This window comes from Sciurus vulgaris (assembly GCF_902686455.1).
Source record: "Sciurus vulgaris genome assembly, chromosome: 14".
Lineage (NCBI taxonomy): Eukaryota > Metazoa > Chordata > Mammalia > Rodentia > Sciuridae > Sciurus > Sciurus vulgaris.
Window position 1 is genome coordinate 29,723,441 of NC_136475.1, and position 21,783 is coordinate 29,745,223.

General features: G+C 49.5%; 1 protein-coding gene and 1 pseudogene across 4 annotated transcripts; both read right to left on the bottom strand.

Annotated features, from left to right (window-relative positions):
* Window positions 1-5,684: 5,684 nt before the first annotated feature.
* Window positions 5,685-7,094, bottom strand: LOC306643669 (elongation factor 1-alpha 1-like; annotated as a pseudogene). Its single transcript has one exon. The product of its transcript is annotated as an elongation factor 1-alpha 1-like (transcript).
* A 5,527-nt stretch (window positions 7,095-12,621) lies between these two features.
* LOC306644464 (putative N-acetyltransferase CML1) lies at window positions 12,622-21,007 on the bottom strand. Of its 3 annotated transcripts, none has more exons than XM_079111481.1 (2): window positions 20,691-21,007; window positions 12,622-13,591 (listed from the first exon to the last, which is right to left on the bottom strand). In XM_079111481.1, exon 2 carries the CDS (start codon window positions 13,520-13,522, stop codon window positions 12,839-12,841), a length of 684 nt encoding a protein of 227 aa, XP_078967607.1. In that variant the 5' UTR covers window positions 13,523-13,591; window positions 20,691-21,007; the 3' UTR covers window positions 12,622-12,838. The 3 variants fall into 3 exon arrangements, with proteins under 3 accessions (XP_078967607.1, XP_078967606.1, XP_078967608.1); XM_079111480.1 differs by lacking the exon at window positions 20,691-21,007 and adding an exon at window positions 13,979-14,426; XM_079111482.1 differs by lacking the exon at window positions 20,691-21,007 and adding an exon at window positions 13,727-13,906.
* Between the last annotated feature and the right edge of the window lie 776 nt (window positions 21,008-21,783).

Consider the following 21,783-nt stretch of genomic DNA (forward strand, 5'->3'; position numbering starts at 1 on the left):
TTGCATTGAGGGGGCAGATTTCAGATGGTTGTGGATAACCAGTTATTTATGTTTGGTACGATCCCATGGCATGGCAAAGATCTCCACCTACATGAAAAGGGCCTGTTGACATGGGACTGGTTGGCAGGATGGGGCAGGATATGACCTGCCTGTCTCAGTGGAAATGGGCTATGAGCAGAAGTCGCTACCACGGAGGGAAATGACCTCAAACTGCTCCAGGGTCACAAGACCTGACGAAGGGGTACCTGGACTCCCTGGAGCAGCAGGAGCTCAGCCTCTGGGTCGAGGGAAACCTGTGTGAGAGCTTCAGAGGACAGCCCTGCTAACATCAGCACACGAACCACCACAACAACTCACCCTGTGTCGGAAGCTTCTAGGATGACAAAATCAGGCCTGAGGCACCTATGGAATTCTAAACTCCCTCAGCATTTAGAGAGGTCTGGTTCTGACTGATTCCTAAGCATAGCAGATCTGGTCTACTTGCCAATCCCATGTGGTCTTCTAGACAAACAGGAAGTGTCATGACTGACCTCCCCTCAGTTGTGTAGGCCCTTGTGACTGGGTTCAGGCAGCACCTTGAGGGTTGTTCCATATCCAGTTCTTTCCCATGAAAACCTGCCTCCCTCCCATTCTCACCCAACTTCTTCCCACGAGCCAGGGACCAGGAAGGAGTGGAGGTATAGCAAGTCACTGTCCCAGTTCAACCCACACAGTAGGGGGCTTCATGCCACCCCTGTGCTCTGTGGACTCTGCAGCTGCTCTACTACAGAGCCAACTCCATTTCTCCCTCCTAGCCTGGAAGTTTTCACAGGTTGACACTTTCAGGAACTCAGAAAAGCTATTTCTCCATTCTGCTATAGGCTTTGCTGTTTCTGCAGTGACCTTGAACCCTGCTTAAGGTGGAACTGGATGCAGCCCCAGTATCCTTGGCACTTCATTCAACCCAGGACATTAGAAAAGGCCACCTGAGGCCCATGTGCTGCCCAGCCAAGCCTAGCAGAACCTGCTTTCCCGCAGGCACTAAAGCATAATGTATGTGTATTATTGTTTTCTGTTGGTTTTATGCAACATTGTTTTGTGAATAGATAACTCAAAAAGGGGACAATCCAAAAAGACTGAAGCAGAGACCTATCCAACACATTGGACTCAATTGTGCAAGAGCAATGGGCTTTTATTGTTTATACACCACCGAAATGTCAGGGTTTGCTTGTTACTAGAGTAGAGATGATCAGAGTCCTGACTGATACACAAGAAAATAGGTCCTAGTCCCTCTTCTGGAACAGATGGGAGACGGTACCTTAAATGAAACTTAGTAATGGCTGATAAATTCCAACCCGTCCAAAGGAAGACTGGCCTGTCTTCGGGAAGCCCATATTCTGGTAATGACCACAGCACTATATCATACCATGGTAGCCTAAAGAACAATTTTATCGTAGCTCTGGGCTTGGGCAAAGTGGAAGAGAGTCCTGATAGGCCTTTTGCGATCCTGTATCTCAGTGTTCCATGACCACTGAGAGGTGAAGCAGCTGCAGTTACTTCCTGCCACCAGGAGAGCACTCACTGTGCCCATACCTGCCCCTTTGACTCAGCCACCCAGTAGCAGAGCCACACACACTCATGTGGGATTTGGTGATGTCAGCCAGGTCTGTGGTGCAAACACAGGGCCACGTGAGACTTTCCAGGAGTATATAGAAAGGTGCCCCTGGAAAATGAGGAGGACAACAGTAGACAAGATGGCAGGAGCCAGGAGCCAGTGACCAGGAGTTGGGTGAGAGGCATCCCAAGTAAGAGCAGGAGGTTTGGGGCAGCATCAGCATGTAGCAGAACATGCAGGGATGTGCTCAGTCTCCCCACTGGAGAAGAGGGCCAGGACACTTTGTGGTCACTCTCCTGGTACTTGCAGATGTGATCAGGAGCCATGGGGAGACTTCTGTGTGTTGCAGACCAAGGTCCAGCAGAGGCAGCTAGGCCTGCCTGAAGACCTTCCAGGCACCCTGGAAAAGAGATGGAAGCCATGTGAATGGTCCCTCTGTCCACCAGGCCTCCGGAAACCACAGAGACCTGCTGAATGGTGTGCCCTCACAACACCTGATCTGAACCGTGGATTCTCCCTCTCTAGCTGTGGGGGAATCGGTATGTCGCTAAAGCTCTCTGAGCCTGTGTGTCTTCATCAGCAGAACAGGGAAAAATAATAGCTGCCATCCTAGATTATTCCTGAAGATTTCATAGATAACTCCAATAAAGCTGTGATGAATGCAGTCCCTTCCCCTTCCCCCTCATAACCCATTGGGGGCTCTCTAAACTCTGGTACATGAGGATGGTCCCCTGTGGCAGTCAAACCACCTTTTTCCCAGCCCTTTGGATTCTATCCAGGATTCATACTGGAGGAATTCCGTGTTCCTAAGCAAAGGTTTCAGCAAAGCCTCCTGCCTGATTAGAGGTTTTGACTGCTGAGACGGCAAACGACTAAGCACTCATATCATCCTGGCCTTGAGATTTCTACCAAGTACGAGACTCTAGGCCTGCTTAGACCCCTGACCTTGCAACCCATTTCTCTTTCGCATACTACCACAGAGACACGGGGGTTCCAGGTTGCCTCAGGCCTCAGCCTAGGACTGGCATCCAGGAGAGACTGTCCCAGCACCCTCCCACTTACTTCTGGGGAGAGACCTGGTTGCCCACGTCACCTGGCTTTTTTGATACTTGTTAATCATAAACTCCAGGGTGTTGAGTCTGGCTTGTGATGGAGAAGGGAGTCCAAGTTCCACACACCTTTGTTAGCCCTAGGTAAAAAATCTGCCAGGAAAGAAGGATCTGGAATGGCTGAGTGATCTGCCTCTTGTGGGAGTCTGCCACCCACTTCCTATTTGCTTAAAGCCACACTGCATCTCATCCGGATCCTTGACCCACTCTGAGGCTAATTCTGATCCTTGCTCATATCTGCTAATATCCTAGATTCTGTGCCTCTCACCCTGGGGTCTCCCATAGCAGTCGAGGTCCTCTGGCTCAGCAACAAGGTGCTTCACAGCTGGATTTCTCCCCACCCAAGCTTTCCTAGTCCAGTAAAATCCATCCTTGGCAGTTCCCACGCTCACCTCCTCGGTCTCTCCTCTTCTTCCTTCTTTCATTCACAAAGCTCCTGCTGCAGCTGCTGGTCTTCAGGTGTCCCTGCAGAGCGGCCAGCAAGTACAGGTGACATTCAGCTGACAGGCCGCTGACCATGGGCAAATACTCTGGTGATTGCTCAGGGCTGGGAGTCAGCAGACTTCCTGCATTATTTTAGCCGAGGATGTACCGGTCACTAAGACATGCAAGTGCAAATCAGAAGAACAAAATTCTTTCTCTGTGCAACTTTCTCTCCTCTCTGGAAGGGAAAATATCGAAACTGAGCTCAAACTGTGCCATGCGCCCTATCCTTGCAGACCACTCTCCCATCCTGACTTTCTCCTCTCATGGCTGCCTGAGCAGGATGACACCAGAAGCCAGCATTGGTTACTGGTATTTCACTCATGTTTATTGTGGGCCAGGGCCACTGGGGACCTGAGATGAGACAGAGACGTGGGCCAGTGAGGGCACTTACATTGAAGGAGCACCTCAAGAGCATGGGTGTCCTCGGGGACAGGTGAATGGCCTCACAGCTGTGACAAGGGCTGGGAAGTGGAGACAGATGGGTGGTCCAGTGGGGAGAGAGGAAAATGCAGCTTCTTGAGGAAGAATCTTGGGTCATGACCAAAGTGAGTGGGCCTCCACAGGCCAAGATCGGAGCTTCTCAAACTGAGGGTCCAGAGCCTGCAGAGTCCTGAGGCCAACAAAAGCACGTGTGTTAGAGAAGCATGGAGACATGCCTGCCCAGGGAGAGAGTGGCTGAGGGCAACAGGGGCCCTGGTCATGCAGGTCCACAACCAGGTTATATAGCATAGGAGGCCTCTACTGCAGGAGGATTGAGCCATACGTATGCTTTTAGCTTGGGAGCAAAAAGATCGAGTCCGCATGCACCTTGTGTGTGTTTATGGGTGTGTGCTTCTCTTGGGTCGATGTGGAAATATATCGCCAGGAGGTAGAAATGGAGCACATTTCCCCAAGAATCAAGTGCAGCCTCTGAGGTGGAAAGAGGCCCCCAGGACAAGGTGTGGCATATTGCTCACAAAAATCACATAAGCCTTTTGATTGTGACTAGTGTGAACTCAGTCGAGCATGCAGGTGAGTGCCTTCTAGTGAGATTCTGTGATAGTAACCAGCCAGAAAGCCTAAGTCAAGGTGAAAAGGCAACAGGTTTTATGCACTGTCCCATGTTCCCCGGTCTCCCCAACAATCATCGTCATTTCCAGTTCAGAGCTTAAACTGTGACAAGAGCAGCCTCAGTAAGATGTGGGAGTCACATTAACCTGTGAGAATCATTTCCTTTGTTCATCAGTAAGAATTTAGAGAGCATTGCCATTGTGTGCATTTTAATTGCCCAATTCAGAGACATTAAGCGCATTCACATGCTGTGCAAGGAGAACGGATCACAGTGTTGTCCTTCTTTTTCCTCCTTTCTGTGCAAACCTGAGTCTCAGGGCTCCTGGTGGGAGGTTACAGCCCAAATCCAAGGGAAACTCCAGGACCGAATTACAGGATTGGGAGCTCCCTAGGGCCCCCAAAGTGGCACAAGCAGCATGTCCTGGTCAGACTTTGCTGACCTTGCTTCCCTGCTGCCATAAGGAGACAAATCCTTTCTCAGCTAGTTGATGGAGACATGGAGATGAAGATAGGCAGAGGTGTGGGGTGGAGGTGGGGAAGCCATTAGCAGTTGGGGGTTCCCCTGTGCAGTAGGTTTTTGCAAAGGTCCTGCACTTGAACAGAGGGCAGCCTCAGAGAACAATACAGGGGCAGATTCTCCTGTGTCCTCAGCTTCATGGTTGATGCTTTAAGGAAGCTGAGGGCCAGCTAACTTCAAGGTAGAGTCCCTTCTGCTGAAGATGCTGATTTGGCTGATCCAGCTTTGTGGGTCCATTTTCTATGTTCCTTCTGTGAATGTGTCTGTGAGTCAAAGGTCCAAACTCTGAAACTAGATGTTTTTGAAATGTCTTCCAGTTGGAAGACTTCATGATTCAAGTTCATTGTCATTACTAAGTTATGGGAGGAGTCCCAGAGCCTCTTGGGAAGCTGACTGGAAGTGGGCATTTGCTTCAGATCATGTCAGCATGAATACATAAGGGGCATGTGTGTGGCCTGGATACAAAAGTTCTTATGATCCAGAACTTGCCTGTGGCAGAGACTGGCTGCCAATGAGGCCTGTGTAAGTAGGGCAAATGAACGACCCAGCCCCAGGGGCTGTAAATATAATATTCACTCCCTCAGTTAGAATCTTTTAACATTTTTTTTTCTTATTAAACTTTTGTTTTAATGGGTCTCAAAATTCTGTGACAGATTTTTGGTCAAGTTTTTTCCATTAAAAAGTAATGGTTTTAAAATCTAATAACTTAAAACTACCACACACACACACACACACACACACACACACACACACACACTCACACAAACAAATGGTCCTCAAAACATTCTCCTTTCCTCCTGAATATTTTACAATGTATTGTTATCATTAACCAGTCTTTTACTATTAAACTTAAATGGTCAATCGAGACAAAGAGTTCTGAGACCGTTCTTCCACCACTGATTAAGACTGGGGTGGCAGGTGTAATATTCATTACAGATAATATTCATTTAGCCTTCTGAGCTTTCTGGGCAGACTTGGTGACCTTGCCAGCTCCAGCAGCCTTTGTCCACTGCTTTGATGACACCCACAGCAACTGTCTGCCTCATATCACGAACAGCAAAACGACCCAGAGGAGGAGAGTCAGAGAAGCTCTCAACACACATGGGCTTTCCTGGAACCATATCAACGATGGCAGCATCACCAGACTTCAAGAATTTAGGACCATCTTTCAGCTTCTTACCAGAATGGCGATCAATCTTTTCTTTCAGCTCAGCAAACTTGCAAGCAATGTGAGCTGTGTGACGATCCAGTACAGGGGCATAGCCAGCATTGATTTCACCTGGATGGTTCAGGATAATCACCAGAGCAGTGAAACCAGCTGCTTCCATTGGTGGGTCGTTTTTGCTGTCAGCAGCAACATTGCCACAATGAACATCTTTGACAGACACGTTCTTGACATTGAGCCCACATTATCTCCAGGAAGAGCTTCACTCAGAGCTTCATGGTGCATTTCAACAGACTTTACTTCAGTTGTGACATTAACTGGAGCAAAGGTGACCACCATGCCAGGCTTGAGAACTCCAGTCTCCACTCGGCCCACAGGGACAGTACCAATACCACCAATTTTGTAGACATCCTGGAGGGGCAGATGCAAGGCTTGTCAGTTGGATGAGTTGGTGCAGGATGCAATCTAAAGCTTCAAACAGTGTGGCTCCACTGGCACTGCCATCTTTACGGGTGACTTTCCATCCCTTGAACCAAGGCATATTAGCACTTGGCTCCAACATGTTGTCACCATTCCAACCAGAAATTGGCACAAATGCTACTGTGTCAGGGTTGTAGCCAGTTTTCTTAATGTAGGTACTGACTTCCTTAATGATTTCCTCGTATCTCTTCTGACTGTAGGGTGGCTCACCACCCTACAATTAACACCAACAATTAGTTGTTTCACACCCAGGGCGTAAGCCAGAAGGGTGTGCTCACGGATCTGCCTATTCTTGGAGATACGAGCTTCAAATTCACCAGCACCAGCAGCAACAATCAGGACAGCACAGTCAGCCTGAGATGTGCCTGTAATCATGTTTTTGATAAAGTCTGTATGTCCTGGGGCATCAGTGATAGTCACATAATACTTGCTGGTCTCAAATTTCCACAGGGAGATGTCACAGTGATACCACTTCTCAGCTCAGCTTTCAGTTTATCCAAGACCCAGGCATACTTGAATGAGCCCTTTCCCATCTCAGCAACTTTCTTCTCAAAATTTTCAATGGTTCTTTTGTTGATCCCACCACATTTGTAGATCAGATGACCAATAGTGGTAGACTTGCATGAATCTGTGTGTCCAATGACAATGATGTTGAATATGAGTCTTTTCCTTTCCCATTTTGGCTTTGATTTAGTGGTGGTTTTCACAACACTTGTGTTCTGGCAGCAACCCATTGAGAAAAACCTTAAAAATCTTTTCATTAGTGCATTATAGTTCCATAAATCAGCTGGGTTCATTTTTACATAATCATACATGCATGGATGTAGTTGCTCCATTTCAGTCCCCAGTGTTTCCTCTTTGCTCCCTCCCTTCTCCCACCTAGGTTAGAGTCCTTTAGAAAGGAACACATGGACCCACCATACACAATGCTCAGCTAGTGGATTCTGTTGTTGCTGGTGCCAGGAGGTGCCTATGAAAGAGTGACATCTTCCCCTTGTTATCTTTGGTTCCATGGTACCAGGTTTTGGACCCCGGAAGTCTTGGTCTACTGCTCTCAGAGCCAGAGTAAAAGCCAAGGAAAATGAAAACAAGGATTCTGCTAACTTGTTTTTTAAAAAAAAAGAAAAGAAAAGGAGGCTGGAGGGAGCTCAGTACTAGAGCTCCAGCTTAGCATCCATGAGAGCATGTGTTCAAGCCTCAAGACCCAAGAAACACACACATCCCTCCATTTTCTCCCTTTTCTTAGAGCATTGTCTTTAGAAAATGTCATTGTAAAACTTCCTCTGTCCCTCTAAGACCTGTGCAAACCTTAATAGCTAATAAGCCTTTTGCCAGCTTTAACCACAGGACTTCCTCTCAGGGATCTGGGTGCCTGCTTCACAGTGTACCATCAGAGGAGAAAGGGCCCTGCCTCCTGGTCTCTGGAGGAGGGAGGAGCCTAACATGGCTCTAAGAGGCAAATCATGAAGATTGGAATCCCTTTTTCTTTGCCTAAAGCCACTTGGTGAACAGATGAGCAGGTGCCCTAGATGAATGCAGATGAATGCAGAGTGACCAGTGGTGCTGGGAGTCCTCTACTGGAGGACTGGTCAGTGTTTGTGAGGTCATCGTGGAGTGGGGTGTGTGCTCATTGTACTACAGGACCGCTGTTCTTTCTCGCGACCTACTAGGTCTTCCGTGTAATGAGCGCCACAGGAGGGCTAATGCTTCTCCAGTGATGAAAGTGTTTTCTCTCTCTCCTGCCCCTGCAGAGAGGCTCTCTGTGCTGGGAGGAGATTTCACTGTCAATTCCATTTCTCTGTAGCCAGAGGACTTGCTCTGGGGGCTCCCATAGCCAGGAACATTCTGTTCCTCTGGCATCCAGTTCAGCCACAGCAGAAGCTCTTAGAGGCTTCCTGGCACTCCACAATATTTTGGGAAGAGCAATTCAGAGCACTTTCATTGCTTTCTTCTTTTTCTTTTCCTGAGGTGCCTTGTGCACTGCCAGGCAAAGAGCACTTTCATTTCATACTCTCCTGGGCAATGTGCCAGGTACCCTTTGCTCATGACCAGCTGGCTCCCTTCTGCACCCAAGGAACCATAGCAGGTGTGGAGAGGCTACTCAGGGGTGCTTTCCAGAAGAGAGTCCTGGGTGTTGGGGTCCCAAGAGAGTGGGCTTGGGGACTGCAACTCCAGTGGGCTGTGTTCCCTTGCAGAGTTGTGGGACTTTGGCCCTGGGGTCTTCCCCTGGTGGGGTCTTAACTGAACAGAGCTAGAGATAAAACATGAAGTCCTCCTTTAGGTACTGGAAGGGCTAGGTATGTCATAGGTTGGAAAGGCCCTATGAAGCAATGGTTGCATCAGGGTAAATGCCACTGAACTACTTCAGGTACTTGTGGTTGATGCTTGGGGTTATGTTTTTTCACTTCTCCTTGCACTCAGGCTCTTCACCAGCTAAACCCTGCTTAGGAAACAAGACAGAACACTGGCCAGGCCAAGAACCAATAGCAGAAGGGTCAAGCCATTGCTGAGTAATGCCAGAAAACGTGCACTGGTCAGGCCTCACTACTCAGACCAGCTGGCCTATCTGTGCCTGCCTCTGATCCCCAGATGCACCCTTCCAAAATCCAGCTGGGCAGGCATCCCCAAGGACCCACTCAGTCCCCTGAAGAAAGAGGGGCCTGAGTTGTGCCAACGCTCTTGTGCATGTAACTACTCATAGGTGGAGCCATCAGTGGGCTCCTGGAGAGGAGCTGGCCCCTGGGTCTGGGCTCTCAGGCTGGGCTGACCTGCCCGTGAGCTCCAGACATCCCTCCCCTGATGTCCATTCCTAAGCCCCCTGCCGGCCCCTGAGCTCCTCTGCCCGTTTAACCACAGCATATCTCCTCCACCCCTCAGTGTCCACCCAGACAGCATTGGGGAACACCCTGCCTGGGGCAGTTTCCCTCTTTAGCCAGCCTGGGCTGCACAACTCTTTCTGTGGCTGCACATCAGGGTCAAGGCTTTTGGGCACACGGAAGTGTGGCCCTTCTGTGGAGGGAGACCAGATCTCCTCATCAGTTGCTCATCCTGAGGCTCACCTTTGCCCTAGATCTTCTTGTTAGAGTCTTTAGATAATCTGCTGAGGTAGTGGGTCACCTGCCTGCATAGACTCCCCAGAATCCCTTCCCTGCTGACACTCACAAGCGGGCACTGGTTGTGTGCCAGGCCCCTTTTCATCGACTCCTACTCAAACCACCCTACTAAGAGTTGCAATCCACTGCTATCCACCTGCCCCACTCCTGTCCCCTTCCTACACTCCAAGTTTGCTCATCACCATCCAGCACACTGAAGATAGGCTATGGGTACATATTTGTTCTTCTATTTAGTAAGTGCTACCAAGCAGGGGCTATTTTCTCTGGTTCACTGATGTATCCTGAGTTCCCAGAACAAGCCTGGCCTCTAGTAGTACTCAGTGAATGTGTGCAGAATGATCCAACAACAGACAGGCAGCTTGTGTATTCCAAGTAGCACAGGTACTGGGAAGACATATATAGAGTAAACTACTAGGCTTAAGGTTCAAAGTCCCCCCTTGCAAAGCCCCTTCCAAGAATTCCTCTCTGAATTTGCAATTTCTTGTCTTACAGATAGGCTGTAAATGTCTATTCTTTGGGTTTCCCTACAACCAGATTGGCTCTGAGGGCAGGGCTGCCTCTGGATGGAAGTATGGATTTAGGAGTCAAACAGACCAGGTATCAAATTCTAGTTACATGTCTATTATGTCTTCACCTCTCCGAGCCCTTTTCCTGACTTGTAAATCTGGGATCAAAGTGGCAATACTCATTGCCACTAGGCACAACAGCCACTCTCTCCTAAGAAAACCCCTTGACACCATTGCTCCTTCTAACTGTTATATCCTCCTTGAGAGTTTTTGACTTGTCTAAACTCTTTTAATATTTTAGATGAAGTCTACTAAAATGAACCCATGTAAAAGTGTAATTGTTTCCAACATTTATTAACATTCACGATCTGCCACCAACATCTTTACCAAATCCCCAAACATTCCCATCTGTCGAGAGAGTCCCTGTGCTCCAGGAACCATTGCTTCCTGTTGTCGCTTCTCCCTAATGCTGGCAACACCACACACTGTCTGCACAGCCTTTGTTGAATTTGCACATTTATCTCTGATCTCATGGCAGAATTTCCTGCTTATCTTGTAGAGTGCCACAGTCTGAGGTTCTACTGTATCTCTCTTTTCCCTGTTAGCCTACCCCTTGAGCCAGTAAAGCCTCTCCAATGTACAAACACAGGTTCTGAGGACATAAGAGAATTTTGTCCACCCTTGTTTTTTACAGGCATCCAGGGAATGTGGAGGCTGCTTTGGGGATGCCACCATTAGGAGTAATGAGGGCCAGAACCCAAGCAGGAAAAGGGCTTCCTCCCTGGTCAGAAGTTATCTTTCCAACCCAATCACCCCTGTACCTTACCTGAAAGTAGTAGTACTGAGCAAATAGAGTTATGGGTGTGTAAAGGGTTAAGAATGTTCCAGGCCAAGGGAACATGGTGCTCAAAGGCCTCCAGCAGAACGAGAGCTTCTTTTGCAGCTAACTAGAGCAGCTGACTCTGGGAAATGAGGGCAGGATCCAGGAAAGAGGAAAGCCAATCTGCACTCTAGGCTCTGAGTTTCCTGGCCACTGAGGGAGCTCTCAGTACTGTTGGAATGGCCTTCCCCAGTGCTCTGGACTACCCCATCATCTTACCATGACAACATTTCCATCCTGGCACCTTCCTGGGTCTCCTGTCCCTCTGGCCTTTGAGCCCTAACAGGGTCTGACCATCTCTGCCTGGGACAGTAAAACAGTTTCCCTGCTATAGGATGAACTTTTCAAAGCACAGGGACCACTATGGACCTCTTTTGTCTTACTCAGCCATTTGCCACTAGGAACTGCTCCTTTTGGCACTGACCTTGTTAGAAAGGAGAGCTGGTGGCAGCAGAGGAGGGAGAGCCTGCAGGGCCTCCTCCCTGTCACACAGGGCCTGTCTTGAGGGCCCACCTTTAAGTGAGAAGGTGAGAACACAATAGTCACCTGATGTGAATGGCAGTGTGGAGGGAGTGGGGAGGGTCAGAAGAATGGGTATATACATTATTGATTTCATAAAAGCACAAATGAGACAGACATGAAGGAAAGGGAGGAACTATTCAAGGGTTAGGGTTGGTATTCAAGGCCAAGGGCAGGAGAAAACTGTGACAGGACACTAAGGCCTATGGTCCTAGAAAACCAGTCTCTCAAGTTTGGACCAAGTCCATGAGCAAGGTTAAGGGTTTCCATGTAGGTGAAATGAGCATATGACAAGGCTGGATGCCAATACTGAACAGGCTGTAGCCCAAGTGACCCCTAAATGCTGAGAAATAGAAAATAAGGTGAGAAAGATCTCCCAACACTGCCTAAGGGTCAGAAGTTTATGGATCAGTATCACATGGACCATCTGGGTCGGGACTCCTCCTCTGGGTTAGGCTCCAAGCACACATGAACATGCCGGAGATACAGCCTAAGCAGCTGGGAGAGGGCAACAGTCCTGCACACATCAGCACTGACCCAGGTCCCAACTCTCCCCCGTCTGGATCTGTCCTGAGGCACCGATGAAGATATGGAGACTGTGAACATATGGGACCAGGCTGGGTGCCAATCTGGGTTAATTTTGGGACACTCCCCTCTCCCACGTCCTCCTCCAGGACACACAGGAAGGTTCCACATACAACCTCCCTTCAGTCAGGTTGGCCCCTGAGAATGGGTCCTGCCAGCCCATGAGGGTTGCCCCATAGCCAGGTTTTCCCATAAAAACATCCCCTTCCATTGACAGCCACTGTCCCACTCCTGTGGAGGGACAGAACACTAGGTTGAATACATCACTGTACCATTTCTTTTCATAGGCCCACATCCTGTCCCGTTGCTCTGTGACTCTGCAGCTCCTTCACTACTGAGCCAGCTTCATTTCTCCCTGAGTCTGGGATGTTTCCACAAGTGACACTTGCATGGACATAAAAACATCTTTGCTCCTTTCTCCTTTTGCATTGGCTGCTCTGCAGCGACTTTGAAACCTGCCACAGTTGGCCTGCTGGGACAAGATGAAGTACAGTGTCACTGGCACTGCAGTCAATCCAGGACATTTCCATAGGTATCCTGAGACCCAGAGAGCCACCCACCAGAGACCAGGAGAATCTACTGGCCCACAGACATATAAGCAATGTGTGTCTGCATAATTGTCTTGACTTTTTATTTATATGACATAATTGTGGTGGGAGTCAAATGAGTCACTGTCACCTAGAAGCACAGAATGGAGAACCACCTTGAAATCAAACAGAGTGGACTCAGATGTGCACCAGCAATGAGTTTGCATTCTTTGTTACACCAAAATGCCAGGTTTCTTTGTGCTACAGGACTGTCAATCAGATCCTGACTGATACACAAGACAATAGCTCATGGGTCTCCTTCCTGTGCAGATGGGAGGTAGTACATTAGACGAATGGTAGAAATGTCCATTAGTCTAAAGCTCTTGTTAAAGAAGTACTCTCCTGTCTTCTGGAAGCCCATGCGCAGGTAGAGGGTCAGAGCAGCCTGCTGTACTATGCTAGTATCAAGGATAACCTCACTGTAGCCCTGAGCCTGTGCAAACTGGAGGACAGTCATAACCAGGGCTTTCCCTAGCCCCTCACCTCGGTGCTCCAAGGCCACAGAGAGATGAAGCAGCTGCAGTTGCTTCCTCCCCAAGGGGGCGTCCTCCACTGGCAGAGCACCCACTATGCCTGCCACCTGTCCCCCAGACTCGGCGACCCAGAAGCAGGAGCCACAGGCCCTCAGGTAGGATTTAGTGATGTCAGCAAGGTCTGTGTGCAAACACGTGACCACATACTTCCTCCAAGGGTATCTGGCCAGGAGCCATAGGAACACAAGGAGAGTGACATTGGATCCAAGAGCCAGGAGCCAGGAGCCAGTGGCCAGGAGTAGGGAGACAGGTACCCCAAGTAAGAGCAGGATTGTTTGTGGCAACTTCAGTGTGTGGTGAAAGGTGGCGGGGATGTGCTCCACCATCCCTTGGGAGAACAAGTCCAGGACCCTTTTTCGGTCACTCTCCTGGTATTTGCGGATGGGATGAGGTGCCATGGGGAGACTTCTGTGTCTTCAGTTTCCACAAGAGGCAGTTAAACCTTTATGCACGCCTTCCTTGAAGCCCTGGAGGAGAGAGAGGAAGTCACGTGAGTGTCCCCGGCCACCCGGGAACTTAGACAGTTCAAATATGTGTCTTTACTATCACCCAGAAAGAAACAGGCCAGCACCACCGGGAGGAGGTGCAGGAAAAGAAAACACCTGATGAAACCCTGGTTCCTCCCATTTCTAGCAGTGTGTCCTTGGGCATGTCTCTTAACCTCTGAGCCTCTGTTGTCTTCATCTGCAGGAGAGGGTAAAATATCAGCAGCCTTCAACAGTTGTTTTGAAATTTAAAAGAATGACTTATATAAGCACTGACATATACAGACCCCACCCCTCTGTGTGAGTCAACTTTTCATCTTGTGACCAAAATACCTGACAAGAGAGAAGGAAAGATTAATTTTTGCTCACGGTTTTAAGGTTCAGTCCTTTGTCAGCTGGCTGCAGGGCAGAAACATCAAGGCAGAAGTTTGTGGTGGAGGAAAACTGATGGATTCAAGGCAGTCGGGAAACTGATAGAGGACCAGCAAGAGAGAAAGAAAGAGAGAGAGAAGAGGGACCTGGGAGATAATACCCCTTGCAGGGCACGCCCCCAGTGACTACTTCCTCCATCTAGGACACGCCTCCCAGTAGTCCATTCAACTATCAATGGATTATTCCATTGAAGGGAACTTTTTGAGTGCTTGTGTGGGTGTGGGTGGGGGGGCATAGTAAGGTTTGAATCTGGAATGTTCCCCCAGAGTTCATGTATTGAAAGCATAGTCCTCAATGCAGCAAGGTTTGGAGCAGGACTTTTAGGCTCATGAGGGCTCTGGCCTTATCAATGGACTAAACCATGAAGAGCTAAATGAACTACTGGGAGGTGGGACCTAGTTGTAGGAAGTAGGTCACTGGGGGCGTGCCCTAGAGGGAATTGTCTTTCCTCCAGCCCCTTCCTTTCTCTCCTTTGCTTCTGGCTGCCTGTAGTTTAGCAGTTTGCCTCTGCCATAATCCATGGCTATCCTGTTTCTGCTTCAGAAACAGATGACCATGAATTGGATCCTCTGAAAATGTGAGCCCAAATAAGTTTTTCCTTCTCTAAGTTGTTTTTCTCAGGTATTTTAGTTGCAGCTGCAAACTATGCACCATCCAACCTCATTACTACAGTATCATGGGCTCTCTGAATATATTGGCACAAATAGATGACACACTATGACAATCACAACTCTTATCCCTAGACCTTTGGGAATCCCCACGCAAGGGTATATATTGTACAAATCCTTTTCCCAAAGCAGAAGTTTCAGTGAAATCTCGTTTCCCAAGTGCTAAGGAGTAGGCTGCCAAGAAGGCAGAGGGCCAAGCACAGAGAACAATGCAGCTTTGAGATCCCTAAAAAGTTTTGGGACTCCATTACCACATTGAGACCCACAATCATGCACTCCTCCACTCACCAACTTCCCCAGGCTGAGAGTGCCCAGGGTCACCTCAGCCTCCACCTTGGGCTGGCATCCAGGAGACACTGTCTAGGGCCTGCCCACCTGTGGAGAGCAGATCTGGGTGGCCACCTCATTGGCTGATTCATGAATGTTTCAAAATCATAAATCCCAAGGGTAAGGGCTGGGCTGAGACAAAGCAGAGTGCCCAAGCCATTCACCTTCCTAACCGGGAAATTGGCCTGTGGGGGTCAGCAAGATCCAGCCCAGTCCATGGCTCCTCACCTTAGGAAGTCCAGTACCTCAGGTCACAGCATCTCTCACATAACGCCCAGTGCTCTCTCAAGTCCACCCCAGTGCTTTCCCACACCTTGGGATCTGAGGACTGTGCCACTAACCTTGGACTCTCATCACAGGCAATAGATGAGGTCCCCTGGCCTCAGCAACAAGGTGCTTCACAGCTGGGCTTCTCCCCACTTCAGCTCTACTGGTCCAGGTAAAATTCACTCTTGGCACTCCCCACACTGGCCTCCTCTGTAGCCTCTCCTTTCCTGCCTTCACTCACTGAGCAATGCTCTTGACCCTGCTGTGGGGCTGCAGGGTCCTTTCCAGCACCGGCAATGCTGACAGCAGCTGATCGGCACCCAACAGTAGACAGCTGCCTCGTGCAAGTGGAGGCCTGGGGACGGTGACACCACAGGGCATGAATCTGTGTGGAGAATGTGGCACTGACTAAGGGCTTGGGGTCCTCTGAGGAGCCTGGTGTAGGTGAAATGGGTGAAGCTGGAGGCAGGACATAGATGCCTCACTCGGTACCATAGGGGTTGGGATGGAGTCCGATGCAGAGGTCCCGGGAAGCCATAGCCCCAGGGATGAGGCCACCAAACTGCCTCAAAAACTTGGTGCAGCTTATGAAATCTAAGTTGTACAAAAACTGGAAAGAGGTTCACTGACTGGGGAGCCACAAAACAAGCTTCCCTGTCCCTCCCTCCTTAACACAGGCCCCTTCCAAGAATCCTTTATGTGGATTTGCAGCTTTATATTCCTCGGGTAGTCCATAGGCTCAGGCGCCCTACTACCAGATTTGCTCTGAGAGCAGACCTGCCTTTTGGTGGAAATATGAATTTTGGAGTCAAACAGACTTGGGTTCAAATACAACTCCACTCCAATATGTGTCTTCTCCTGTCTGACTCCTGTCCCTGATTTGTGAATCTGGGGCCAAAGGGCAGCGTCCACTGGTTCTGTGCACAACAGTCACCTCTTAGAAAACTTCAACATCATGGCTCTCTCTAATCTTTAGATGCTCCTTATGGATTCAGAGACATTCAAACACTTTGCTTCTAATTTTTTAGATGATAACAATGTGACATGAAGTGAGCCGACAAAGTGTAAAATCTGTGACATTGGTATATTCACACTGTTGTGCCACCACCACCTACATCAAATCCCAAAACATCCACCTCAGCTGAAGAGGGACCTTGTACTACTGGGGCCATCCCTCCCCATTGACTTCTCTCCCAAATCTAGCAACGCCCCAAACTGTCTGCATAATCACCTTTGGATTTGCACACTTCCTATCAGAAAAATGCCTTGTTTATCTTGTAGAGTACTGCAGTCTGAGGTACTCTACAACATGCATCTCCCTTTTCCCCTTAGCCCACTCCTTGACCCAGAAATACCCCCCCCCCAAATGCACAAACACAGGTCTTGGGAACATTAAAGGCTTTCTGTCCACCCATGTTTTCAACAGGTATTCAGGGAATGCAGCAACAGTTTTGGGAACCCAACTGTGAGGAGCAACAGACTAAATCCCAAGGAGGTCACAATGCAGGCAAGTCAAGGCTTCCTCCATGGTCAGAAGTGAACTTTCCAAAGGAGTCATCCCTCCCCTGAAAGCAGTGGTACTCAGCGCACCAAGGTAGGGATGGTGAGAAAGACAGACTGTTCCATGGTGTTCATAGGCCTCCAGCAGAATGGAGCTTCCTTACTGAGCAAACTAGAGCAGATGACTGTGTTTGGGGAGTGAGGACAGGAGTTAGAGCATAAGGCCAAGATGAAGTTCTTTCTGTGAGTTTCCAGAGGTAGAGAATCTGGTCCCTGCAGGGAGCCTTAACCATTGTTGGGGTGGTGTCTTTGGATGGCCATCCCCAGTGCCCAGAACTCCCCTGTCCCTTTACCATGACACCCTTTCCATTCTGGGCCCTTCCTTGACCTCCTTGTCCCCCTGTCCTCTGACCATGTACATCTGGGAGGAGTAAAACTCATTCCCTGCTATTGAATGAACTCTCAAAGCACAGGCACCACTGTGGACTTTCTTCATGTCTGTGCCAGCTCTGTGCCCACTGGGAATTGTCCTGGAGGCACTTCTTGCTGGGCAAGGAGAGTTGCTGGCAGCAGAGAAAGGGAGGGACCACATGGCCTCCTTCTCTCCAACTCACAGGGACTGTCCTGAGGGCCCAACATTAAGAAGCTACATCACAGGTCAGGGGACAAAAGACACCTGATGTGAATAGCAGGGGAGGCCAACACCTGTGTGGATAGTTGAGGATTTGAGAAGCACGAAGGAGGCAGACCTGAAGGTGGGGGTGTGCTATCATAGAGTGTTGCAGCTGGCCATCAATGCCAGCAGCGCTTAGAGTTGCATTGAGGGGGCAGATTTCAGATGGGTTGTGGATAACCAGTTATTTATGTTTGGTACGATCCCATGGCATGGCAAAGATCTCCACCTACATGAAAAGGGCCTGTGACATGGGACTGTTGGCAGGATGGGGCAGGATATGACCTGCCTGTCTCAGTGGAAATGGGCTATGAGCAGAAGTCGCTACCACGGAGGGAAATGACCTCCAAACTGCTCCAGGGTCACAAGACCTGACGAAGGGGTACCTGGACTCCCTGGAGCAGCAGGAGCTCAGCCTCTGGGTCGAGGGAAACCTGTGAGAGCTTCAGAGGGACAGCCCTGCTAACATCAGCACCGAACCACCACACAACTCACCCTGTGTCGGAAGCTTCTAGGATGACAAAATCAGGCCTGAGGCACCTATGGAATTCTAAACTCCCTCAGCATTTAGAGAGTCTGGTTCTGACTGATTCCTAAGCATAGCAGATCTGGTCTACTTGCCAATCCCATGTGGTCTTCTAGACAAACAGGAAGTGTCATGACTGACCTCCCCTCAGTTGTGTAGGCCCTTGTGACTGGGTTCAGGCAGCACCTTGAGGGTTGTTCCATATCCAGTTCTTCCCATGAAAACCTGCCTCCCTCCATTCTCACCCAACTTCTTCCCACGAGCCAGGGACCAGGAAGGAGTGGAGGTAGAGCAAGTCACTGTCCCAGTTCAACCCACACAGTAGGGGGCTTCATGCCACCCCTGTGCTCTGTGACTCTGCAGCTGCTCTACTACAGAGCCAACTCCATTTCTCCCTCCTAGCCTGGAAGTTTTCACAGGTGACACTTTCAGGAACTCAGAAAAGCTATTTCTCCATTCTGCTATAGGCTTTGCTGTTCTGCAGTGACCTTGAACCCTGCTTAAGGTGGAACTGGATGCAGCCCAGTATCCTTGGCACTTCATTCAACCCAGGACATTAGAAAAGGCCACCTGAGGCCCATGTGCTGCCAGCCAAGCCTAGCAGAACCTGCTTTCCCGCAGGCACTAAAGCATAATGTATGTGTATTATTGTTTTCTGTTGGTTTTATGCAACATTGTTTTGTGAATAGATAACTCAAAAGGGGACAATCCAAAAAGACTGAAGCAGAGACCTATCCAACACATTGGACTCAATTGTGCAAGAGCAATGGGCTTTTATTGTTTATACCACCGAAATGTCAGGGTTTGCTTGTTACTAGAGTAGAGATGATCAGATCCTGACTGATACACAAGAAAATAGGTCCTAGTCCCTCTTCTGGAACAGATGGGAGACGGTACCTTAAATGAAACTTAGTAATGGCTGATAAATTCCAACCCGTCCAAAGGAAGACTGGCCTGTCTTCGGGAAGCCCATATTCTGGTAATGACCACAGCACTATATCATACCATGGTAGCCTAAAGAACAATTTTATCGTAGCTCTGGGCTTGGGCAAAGTGGAAGAGAGTCCTGATAGGCCTTTTGCGATCCTGTATCTCAGTGTTCCATGACCACTGAGAGGTGAAGCAGCTGCAGTTACTTCCTGCCACCAGGAGAGCACTCACTGTGCCCATACCTGCCCCTTTGACTCAGCCACCCAGTAGCAGAGCCACACACACTCATGTGGGATTTGGTGATGTCAGCCAGGTCTGTGTGCAAACACAGGGCCACGTGAGACTTCCAGGAGTATATAGAAAGGTGCCCCTGGAAAATGAGGAGGACAACAGTAGACAAGATGGCAGGAGCCAGGAGCCAGTGACCAGGAGTTGGGTGAGAGGCATCCCAAGTAAGAGCAGGAAGGTTTGGGGCAGCATCAGCATGTAGCAGAACATGGCAGGGATGTGCTCAGTCTCCCCACTGGAGAAGAGGGCCAGGACACTTTGTGGTCACTCTCCTGGTACTTGCAGATGTGATCAGGAGCCATGGGGAGACTTCTGTGTGTGCAGACTCAAGGTCCAGCAGAGGCAGCTAGGCCTGCCTGAAGACCTTCCAGGCAACCCTGGAAAAGAGATGGAAGCCATGTGAATGTCCCTCTGTCACCAGGCCTCCGGAAACCACAGAGACCCTGCTGAATGGTGTGCCTCACAACACCTGATCTGAACCGTGGATTCTCCCTCTCTAGCTGTGGGGAATCGGGTATGTCGCTAAAGCTCTCTGAGCCTGTGTGTCTTCATCAGCAGAACAGGGAAAAATAATAGCTGCCTCCTAGATTTATTCTGAAGATTTCATAGATAACTCCAATAAAGCTGTGATGAATGCAGTCCCTTCCCCTTCCCCCTCATTAACCCATTGTGGGCTCTCTAAACTCGTGGTACATGAGGATGGTCCCCTGTGGCAGTCAAACCACATTTTCCCAGCCCTTTGGATTCTATCCAGGATTCATACTGGAGGAATCCGTGTTCCTAAGCACAAGGTTCAGCAAAGCCTCCTGCCTGATTAGAGGTTTGACTGCTGAGACGGCAAACGACTAAGCACTCATATCATCCTGGCCTTGAGATTTCTACCAAGTACGAGACTCTAGGCCTGCTTAGACCCCTGACCTTGCACCCATTTTCTTTCGCATACTACCACAGAGACACGGGGGTCCAGGTTGGCCTCAGGCCTCAGCCTAGGACTGGCATCCAGGAGAGACTGTCCAGCACCCTCCCTACTTCTGGGGAGAGACCTGGTTGCCCACGTCACCTGGCTTTTGGATACTTGTTAATCATAAACTCCAGGGTGTTGGATCTGGCTTGTGATGGAGAAGGGAGTCCAAGTTCCACACACCTTTGTTAGCCCTAGGTAAAAAATCTGCCAGGAAAGAAGGATCTGGAATGGCTGAGTGATCTGCCTCTTGTGGGAGTCCTGCCACCCACTTCCTATTTGCTTAAAGCCACACTGCATCTCATCCGGCATCCTTGACCCACTCTGAGGCTAATTCTGATCCTTGCTCATATCTGCTAATATCCTAGATTCTGTGCCTCTCACCCTGGGGTCTCCCATAGCAGTCGAGGTCCTCTGGCTCAGCAACAAGGTGCTTCACAGCTGGATTTCTCCCCACCCAAGCTTTCCTAGTCCAGGTAAAATCCATCCTTGGCAGTTCCCACGCTCACCTCCTCGGTCTCTCCTCTTCTTCCTTCTTTCATTCCACAAAGCTCCTGCTGCAGCTGCTGGTCTTCAGGTGTCCCTGCAGAGCGGCCAGCAGTACAGGTGACATTCAGCTGACAGGCCGCTGACCATGGGCAAATACTCTGGTGATTGCTCAGGGCTGGAGTCAGCAGACTTCCTGCATATTTTAGCCGAGGATGTACCTCACTAAGACATGCAAGTGCAAATCAGAAGAACAAAATTCTTTCTCTGTGCAACTTTCTCTCCTCTCTGGAAGGGAAATATCGAAACTGAGCTCAAACTGTGCCATGCGCCCTATCCTTGCAGACCACTCCCATCCCTGACTTTCTCCTCTCATGGCTGCCTGAGCAGGATGACACCAGAAGCCAGCATTGGTTACTGGTATTTCACTCATGTTTATTGTGGGCCAGGGGCCACTGGGGACCTGAGATGAGCAGAGACGTGGCCATTGAGGGCACTTACATTGAAGGAGCACCTCAAGAGCATGGGTGTCTCGGGGACAGGTGAATGGCCTCACAGCTGTGACAAGGGCTGGGAAGTGGAGACAGATGGGTGGTCCAGTGGGAGAGAGGAAAATGCAGCTTCTTGAGGAAGAATCTTGGGTCATGACCCAAAGTGAGTGGGCCTCCACAGGCCAAGATCGGAGCTTCTCAAACTGAGGGTCCAGAGGCCTGCAGTCCTGAGGCCAAACAAAAGCACGTGTGTTAGAGAAGCATGGAGACATGCCTGCCCAGGGAGAGAGTGGCTGAGGGCAACAGGGGCCTGGTCATGCAGGTCCACAACCAGGTTATATAGCATGGACTCTACTGCAGGAGGATTGAGCCATACGTATGCTTTTAGCTTGGGAGCAAAAAGATCAGTCCGCATGCACCTTGTGTGTGTTATGGTGTGTGCTTCTCTTGGGTCGTATGTGGAAAATATATCCAGGGAGGTAGAAATGGTAGCACATTTCCCCAAGAATCAAGTGCAGCCTCTGAGGTGGAAAGAGGCCCCCAGGTACAGGTGTGCATATTGCTCACAAATCACATAGCCTTTGATTGTGACTAGTGTGAACTCAGTCGAGCATGCAGGTGAGTG

Bases quoted from the DNA above. Each gene is read 5' to 3' on its own strand.
- LOC306644464 (XM_079111481.1), bottom strand. From the start codon at position 13,522: ATGGCACCTCATCCCATCCGCAAATACCAGGAGAGTGACCGAAAAAGG.